Source organism: Alligator sinensis, unplaced genomic scaffold (assembly GCF_000455745.1).
Source record: "Alligator sinensis unplaced genomic scaffold, ASM45574v1 scaffold1667_1, whole genome shotgun sequence".
Classification (NCBI taxonomy): Eukaryota; Metazoa; Chordata; order Crocodylia; family Alligatoridae; genus Alligator; species Alligator sinensis.
In genome coordinates, this window is record NW_005842504.1 from 1,038,209 (window position 1) to 1,046,866 (window position 8,658).

At 54.2% G+C, this 8,658-nt stretch overlaps 1 protein-coding gene across 1 annotated transcript in view; it reads right to left on the reverse strand.

The window, feature by feature from the left end:
- The window catches only part of LOC112551552 (homeobox protein meis3-like), a 20,403-nt gene extending 12,573 nt beyond the window's left edge, over positions 1 to 7,830 (reverse strand). Inside the window, exon 1 of the mRNA XM_025213078.1 lies at positions 7,807 to 7,830. Within this exon, the coding sequence (XP_025068863.1) occupies positions 7,807 to 7,830 (24 nt within the window). The remainder of the gene's footprint in view (positions 1 to 7,806) is intronic.
- Between the last annotated feature and the right edge of the window lie 828 nt (positions 7,831 to 8,658).

Consider the following 8,658-nt stretch of genomic DNA (forward strand, 5'->3'; position numbering starts at 1 on the left):
GTTGTGGGGGGAAACCCACTCCATCACTGTCAGTCCGGCCGCCTCTCCCTGCCAGGGACAGGAAATTAATCCCCAGCCCTTCTTAATGAAAATGCAAAGCGGGCAGGTCCCTTTCCCCGTGCCCCCCGCCCCCCAGGGTGTCCGGACACAACAGGACCCACAAATCATGGGAGGGGTGGGGGTCGAGGGTCCAGATCTGTCCCCCCTCAAACCCCCGCAATGGTTGAAAGCACTAGAAAGCAAGACCTGGTGCTCCAGGCCTTGAAATGGGTCGGGGGGTGGGGGGGGCCGGGGACACGGCCATTTTGCTCCCATAGATTGTTGCAGAGGGAGAGCGCACCGTGCTCTCTCCCCCAAACAGGCATGATTGGGCGGGGAGAGGGGGGTCTTTTTCCAGCAACCAAAATCAAGCGGGGCTGGGTGGGGAGGTGCCCCCAGCCTGGCTCAGAGATCGCCTCAGCCAGGGTTTGTACAGTTTCCTTTGCTGCCCCGATCCCAGCCAGGTTTGTACAGCTCCCGGCGCGGCCCCCCAATCCCAGCCCGGCACGGCCCCAATCCCACCCAGGTCTGTACAGCACCCAGCGCAGCCCCGATTCCAGCCAGGTCTGTACAGCGCCCGGTGCGACCCCGATCCCAGCCGGGCACAGCCCTGATCCCAGCCAGGTCTGTACAGCGCCTGGCACGGCCCTGATCCCAGACGGGGTCTGTACAGTGCCCATTGCAGCCCCGATCCCAGCCAGGGTCTGTACAGTGCCCAGCACAGTCCTGACCCCAGACGGGGTATGTACAGCACCCGGCGTGGCCCCGATCCCAGCCAAGACCCATCACCAGCTGGATCGAGGCCCGATTCCTCCCACCCCATTTAAAAGTCGTCCCGCGTTGGCTCAAGTTACCCCTAATCCTGCCCTAATGCCCCCCGGCCTCCCTCTCCCCAGCGCCACAACCCCGCACCATAAATCACCGGCTGCCGGGTGATAAAGTCAACAGGGCCTTGAGTGTTTATTTTGCCGCTTTAAACCCCCGTCCCCCTCATCGACGAGGAAACATGTGAAGAATGCCCCCCTTTGAAATCCTCCACCCCGTAAAGGATATTTATTGCGCGGCAGCTGTGGATTTAGAGGCGCAGCGCTCGCATTTACGACCTCTCGTTACATACGATTTTCAGTTAAAAGAAATCTCCCCCCAAGCCTCCTCCTTCTTCATTCCCCCTGTCCAATAATTCATTCTCAGGCCAAAAGGGGGAGGTGGGGATGGATGGGGGGGGAAGAAAGCCAGGCTGGATGTCTGCTTTTGCATTTAAATTTGAGAGAGAGAAGCTTTGTTTGAGAAGAATCAAAACCAAGCTCCCGGGTTCGAGAGAAAAGAGCTGTTTATAGGCTGGACCGCACAGAAGGGATGAGCCCTTTGATGCCAGCACCATGCTCGCGGGGTTCGTTTCCCCGATCGCTGGGGGTGTCTCGAAAGGCCCGAGCCGGGAGAGAGACTGAACGCCCAATGCGGCACTGCGCAGATCCGAAGCGTCCGGTAGAAGGAGAGAGAGAGGGTGGAAAGGCACAAAAAAAAAAACCACCAGGTTTTTATTTTTAAGTACAAAAATTGAAGATCCTCTCACATGCAGTGGATTTCTTTTTTACCAACAGAGGGATTTTTTTTTTTTTTTTTTTACCAACAGAGGGGGCGGGGGGAAGTGTCTCAGCAGACTTCCCTGAATTCTCCTGGTGATGCTTTTAAATACACGGCCTGGATATAACACAAAGTTTAGCAAGACCCCCCCTCCCTGTCCCCATCCCCAACTGGGTCCTCTCGGCGTTTGGCTGAGCTTTGCACGCCCTTGGGCTTGCATGCAATTAATGCTGTTTGGCTTTACTGCGCAGTAAACTGACTGTGTGTTAATCTGACTACTGGCATATGCTGGTAATACATTTATTGCGCAGCACGCTCATTTACTGCGCAGCAGGTGCCTGCACGTGTAGATGGTGATGCTTTGCTCCCCAATAAGTGCCTGCACATGTGGATAGTGATGCTTTATTGCGCAGTAACACCTGCATGTGTAGACAGTGACGCTTTACTGCACAATAAGTGCCTGCACCTGTAGACGGCACCGCTTTACTGCGCAGATTAGTCTACCACATGGTAAAGCATCTCATGCAGACGCAGGCCTTGGGGAGTAGATCCATCCCCTACAGCAAACCTCTCTTCTCCCAACAGCACGTGTGCCCCCGAGAGAGACACACATACACGCGTGCGCGCGCTTCGTTCAGCTAAATGAATCAAAGTGGGTTATGGAGATGGATTTGTAACTCTTAGCCGGCTGGTTCCTACCCCCCCGCCCGCCGCCTTCCCCGCCTGTTGCTTTTTTGGAATAATATCGATTCAAGCATTTTTCCCCTTGGCTGAGACTGAAAAGCCGCTGGAGGATTGGAAATTAACCTCTTGGTGTTTCAAAGAAATAGGTCTCGGGGGGGTTGAGGCAGAAGAGAGACTCCGAGGGGCCCCAGGTTCAAAGGCTTCTGTCCTGGGGATGGTAAAGAGAGCATGCAGAGGCCACAAAGGGGCTAATCTCCCTCCTTTAGACACTGGGCATTGAGGGGAGAGAAAGGGGCTGAGACGGACGGGGCGGGTGAAAGCACCGAGGCTTGGGCTCTCCCAGGCACAATTTGCTAGGGCCCGGCTGCACGTGCAAACGGGAGCTGGCCAGAAACCTGCTCGAGAGTTGTCAGACGTTTTCAAGCACTAGCTTTATAGCTGCGTGGCTCTCTTCATAGCTGGACGGCCATTTTTATGGCGCGACCATTACTTTGCACATGTGGCTACGTTTATTGCATGATTCACCAGCGAACTGCGTGATCATTACTTGGTACATGGTGTGGCCAGTCTACATTTATTGCACGATTCACTGGCTCATTGTGTGATCATTACTTTTCACCAATTCATGGTGTGGTCATTACTTTGCACGTGTAGCCAGCCTGCATTTATTGCGCGATTCACCAGCTCATCTTGTGATCATTACTTTACACGTGTGGCTGTTCTACATTTATTGCGCACTTTGCCAGCTCGTTGTGCGATCGTTACTTTGCACTGGTGGCCGGGCTAACTGGGGGCTGGGCTTACTGGGGAGAGTGGGGGGCAAAAGAGAAGCAAAGGCTGGGGAACAAGAAGGCATTAACCCCCCCCAACCAGCTGGTAAGAAACACTGCACATTTCCAGGCACAGAAGGTGGCGGTGGCAGAGAGTAGAGTCAGGGTCAATGAGGGACGGGACGACCCCAGCAAAATGCCTATCCAGCCTTCTCTTAAAGACCCCCAAGTAGAGGCGAGCACCACCTCCCTCGGGAGCCCGTTCCAAATTTTGGCAGCCCTAACCGTAAAGAAGTTTTTCCTGATGTCCAGCCTAAATCTGCTCTCTGCCAGTTTGTGCCCGTTGCTCCTTGTTACCCCAAGAGGCGCCTGGTGAACAGAGAGGATTGGGATAAATTCATGGACGGGTCTACTCACGGCTATTGAACAGGGCGGTCGGAGATGTTGCCCCCGGCATTTCTAACCCGCTGACCGCCCGGAAACAGAAGCCAGGTGACAACTGGGGTCCAGGTATAGTCCTAGGGATGCGGGGCTGGCAGGGACGCCCAGGGGTCACATTTAGTCCAGCCCTGACCTGAGGCAGGATCCGCCCCGTCCAAACCAGCCTAAACAAGCCCAGCGTCGAACCTCCGAGCAGCACGACTGTCAGCCCTGACGCCGCACCGGGCATCGCACCCAAGCCTGCTGCAGGGAAAGCAGGGGGCAAACGTCCTGCCGCTGCCAGGGGGGTCGTGGACACTAAAGAGACCCCTGGCGCAGGCCGTGCCCCCGCTTCAGAGGAAGGGGAAACCCCCCAGTGCGCACCGGTCTGAGCAGGGGGAAATCCCGTCCCTGCCCACAGGGGCAAGTTATCCAGGGATAAATGCAATTTGTGTGCGTGTGTGTGTGTGTCTGGTGGGGGTGGCATATGCATGCACGTGGGGAGGTGTGTATGTATGCATGTATAGGGGCAGTCCCCCAGATGCCTGGGTTCTGTGGGGGTGCGTGTGTGTGCGAGCGCACACGTGTGCACATGCACCCCCAGACATCTGGGTTGTGAGTGTGTGTGGTTGTGTGTGTGTTGTGCATACACGCGCAACCCAGACACCTGACGTGTGTGTGTGTGTACATGCACGCACGTGCACACACACATCCATGGTCACCAGCCCCTCCCCTCCCCTCCCCAGCCGTGCCAGCCTCTCGCCCCTTTCCCCACGTTACCACTTCCACATTTGCAGCTAGGAGGTTTTCTTTTCTTTTCTTTTCTTTTCTTTTCTTTTTTTTTTAATTAAAAACCGATTGATTTTTCCTTCTTCAAGACAGATTTCCCCCTTCCTCCCAGCCCTGCCGCCTGGCTCCACCGCCTCCTTCCTGTCCAACGGGTCGTGCATCTCAAGCCAGGGCCATTTTTAATCTGGAGAGTCTCTAATCGACAGAGGCGTGGCTGGAAAGTCACATTATTTCCCCCTTGCTACATCTGGCGACTGGGTGAGAGTCGCCCCCCGCTCAGTGATAACCCCGGAGATTTGCCTCCTCTGTGGTCAGTCAGATTTATTCCAACCCAGGCAGACAGAGACAGAGATTTTGAACCTAAATTAACCCACTGCTTTTAAACAAAGCCAAAAAAAATCCAAAAGCCGGCAGATTCCTGAATGATCTCAAGCGATAAAACCTGATTTATTAGCTCCAATGGGAGGAAGAGAAGAAGGAGGGGGAAAAAAATAAAATAAAACCAAGTTCCCTTAAAAATAATCCCAGGCTCCTTTGAAAGTGTCGTCACGTGTACATCGTCTGGGCGTCACGTGTACAAGCGCCCCATGTGTTTGCAGGGTGGGGAGGGGTGATGTCTAAGAGGGTCTGACATTTTTGGCAAGCCAGGAAGAGGAGGGGAGGGGAGAGGTGGCTAATGAGGTCCAAGTGTTTCCAGGTGATCATCAAGGAGCCGTGTCGAGCCCACACGTCTTTCTGCAGATCCTTTTGGGGTATCAGAAGAGCCCGGTGGTTTTCTTTTTGAGGGATTTAACGACGTGGCCCAAGAAACAAAGCAGCCGCAAAAGCGAGTGGGGAAAGGGGGTCAAGACGGTGTCAAACAGGGGTATCAGATGCAACCTCCCAGCCGCCTCCACGCGATGGGTTAGACACCCCGGACGCATCCATACGTGCACATTTACTCTGCAGAAACCAACAGTAATGCTCAGCACAGGCACACGTCTACACGGGTACGCGTACTGCACAGTAACACAGCTTGAGCACAAATCTGAGCAGCATGCAGGTGTCAAATTTATGCCCGATTAGCTACTACGCAATAACACACGTGTAGACGCCCTACGTGCAGTAACACTCTGTGCGTGGGCTGACTTGGGACTCAAGCTAGAAACACTTGGACCTCGTTAGCCACCTTTCCCCTCCCTTCTTCTCCTTCCTGGCTTGTCAAAAATTTCAGACCCTCTTAGATGTCCCGTCCCCGCTACCCTGCAAACACACGGGGCGCTTGTACACGTGACGCCCAGACGATGTACACGTGACAAAAATTTCAAAGGAACATGGGATTATTTTTAAGGAAACTTGGTTTTATCTAACTAACTTGAGTTCCAAGTTAGTTAGATAATGCGCTTTAACACCAGCGCATGTAGACCCGACCTATTCCCACTTATTGCGCAGTAACTTAATGCACAGTAAATTTAAGCCGGAGTAAATCCACGTGTAGACACATCCCCACAGTATAAAAGCGAGCAGCCTGGTCTTGATCCGGTCCCACTAGAACGTTACCTTTTGATCTCGTTTGAATTCGTTAATATATGTTGAGTCATACCGGGTTGTTGGGTTGGCGGTGGCCGTCCCTCAGTGAGAGCACCCTACTCGTAGTCGGGTCTTGTGGTGGCTTAAGAGTGAAATGTTTGAACCCCACCCACGGAGGTGGCAGGTCTTTCCGCAGGGGAAAGTCAGCCGTAGGCCAGGATTTCTTTCCTCTCCCTTCTTCCGCTCTCTCTTCTTCGTTTCCATATGGACTGTCTCCTCCTCACTTAGTAGGCTTGGGGATTTTCCAGGGGCATCGTTAGGGGTACCTCTCCAGGCTCTCGGGATGCAGCTGGTCAGTCACCCATGTTTCACATCCGTAGGCTGGGGTCAACTCATTGTAGACCCAGATCTCGGTGTCTTTCTGGAGATCACGATGAGTACAGACCCGCTGAAGCAACATGGGATGGGAGCAGGGGCATTAAGCACCCACGTCCTAGGAGGGGCACGAGAATCCCCCACACGGATGTGACACACTCACTGTCTGGACCCCAAACAAAAGGCAGCCCCTTGGGATGACTTCTCCAGCCCCATGGGGTCCCCCGTCTTGATGCCTTGTCCCCTTACAGTAAGCAAAGGACCAGGGAGTGGGAAAAGGCCAGCTCGATCCAGAGTCAGGATGTCCCCACGGAGGGGGATTCGAACCCACACCCCTTCCTAATCCAGACCCACTGGCCCAGCTGAGCAGGGAAGAAGCCGGGGATTGATTGATGACCTCGGGCAGCTCCAGGCACAGACAGGTGGGAACGAAAGGAGCCGCGAACGCCCGAGATGAAACGATTTGCTGGGGTCTCCACGCCGTCATGGCTCGGGGTATAAGCCCCCCCCGAACTGCACTCTGTGTCCGGCCAAAGCTTTGATGGGGAAACCCGAGCCAGCTTTCATCCCAGACTCCTCTCCCGTGGCTTGGCAGAGCCCCCGTGCCTAGGAGGGGTTGGGTGCCGGCTCGCGACTCGCTGGGACCTAGCCCCCGGGGACCCGTCTCCCCTTCCTGGGACCAAATCGAACACCTCGGAGGTCACGACCTGTAATTCATGTCCACCTGAAAAACCACGTGGCCAACCGCCAGCTCATCGTGACACAGCCCGGCACCCCTGTCCAAACCCACTTGATCTTGGAGTCCCCTTCTATTGAGCCCTATCAGGCAACAGGCACATCCTGAAGCATTGAGATTTAAGGGCCTTTAGACCTGGCTGCATGGTTAGCTTAAAACTGTGGTTAAAACATGCACCCAGTAAAAAAAGCAACTCAAAAAAATACCGTTCCTCACTTACATTAAAAAGTTGGCCAACTACATTAAATCAGTATAACCGGGGCAAAAAAGAAATAGTGCAAGTCAAATTTACGCCCACTTAAAAATAAAAAGCATAGCTTCAAATAAGGCAGACAAGGTTCTTTGGGTAAATCTGGTATCTTTTATTAGACCAACTCAGATAGTTGGAAAAATTCTTCTTAAAGAGCTTTCAGGCACAAACACCCTTCGCCAGGCTGAGGAAGCGTCTGCAGATGGTCTTAAAATAAAAAAATTTAGTTCAAGATAACCATATTTGGCAAACAGAAGCAAAATTATTCATCTGCATTAGAAGAAAGGCTTAAATTAGTTTTATGTATTAAAAAAGCAAGTTTTGTGGTATATACTGCAACAGTGGGGCAGGAAGCTGGGCGCCATGCCGCTGCGCAGCCAGCGGCACGAAAATACCGCTCCTCCCCGCAAGGAGCGACCACGCAGTCGCTGGGTACCTGTTTATACAATTAAATGCCTGCGCAATAACGACAGCGCAGTTACGACAGTGCAGTGGGCACATCCACACGTGCCTTTACACCGGCTTAAATTTACTGCGCAGTAAATTACTGTGCAGTAAGCAGGAATAGGCCGGCATCTACACGTGCATTACTGCACAGTAATTAATTGGGCGTAAATTTGATACCTGTATGACACAGGTATCAAACTTACGTTCAAGTCAGCATAAGTCACCATACTGACTGCACGATACGGGTGTGCACGTGTAGATGCGTGCCTGTAACGCGCAGTCATTTTGGTTACTGTGCACATGAAGACACACTGGAGTCAGACGCCTCCAAGACCGAATGAAGAAGGGGGGCTGGACTGTGGGTGCGACCACCCGGGACTGCGGCACTTGCAGTGATGCCCGCGGCTCGGCAGCGTGTGTGCAATGAATGGCCTCGCCAAATACAAGTAACGGGCACACGCATGTGTAACACAGCGGTCAGATGTGGTGCAGAGACAGAAGATGACGACGACCTGAACCGGGGACTCGGGTGAGCCCCAGTAGACAGACAGGAGGTGCCAGGACTCCTGTCGGAGAGGAGGGAGATGGAGATGGGGGTAGGACTCATGTCCCAGCTTCATCCTTACAGCTTTTTTTGGAAAATCCCCCCCCCAGCACCAGCCGCAGTTTAGGAGAGAGGTTGGGGTCTCGGCTGCACCCCAGGCCTCCCGGAGGGGGCTATTTTGATGGGTTCATCCCCCGCCCCCCCGATTAAAATAACCCACAGCAGAGCAAATGCACTGGGGCCGGGGAGGCTGAGCACAGCTCAGCGCTGCTCCCCGCACCCGGCTTCCCGTGACAGATCCTCCGTGGCCCCATCAATAACCAGGCGGCGCGAGGGGCGATCCATCACGGTGATGGATTCCTTCTCGGCGCGGCGGCCGGCAAGAGGCAGCCGGAGAAATTGGATGGCGGCTGCTGCGCCGAGCTGGGGAGGGAGATGGGGGTGGGGTGGGGGGGTCCCGTCCTGGGCTCAAGCCCAGCGCTGGGAGCCGGGGGGTGGGGGAGAGGATGCA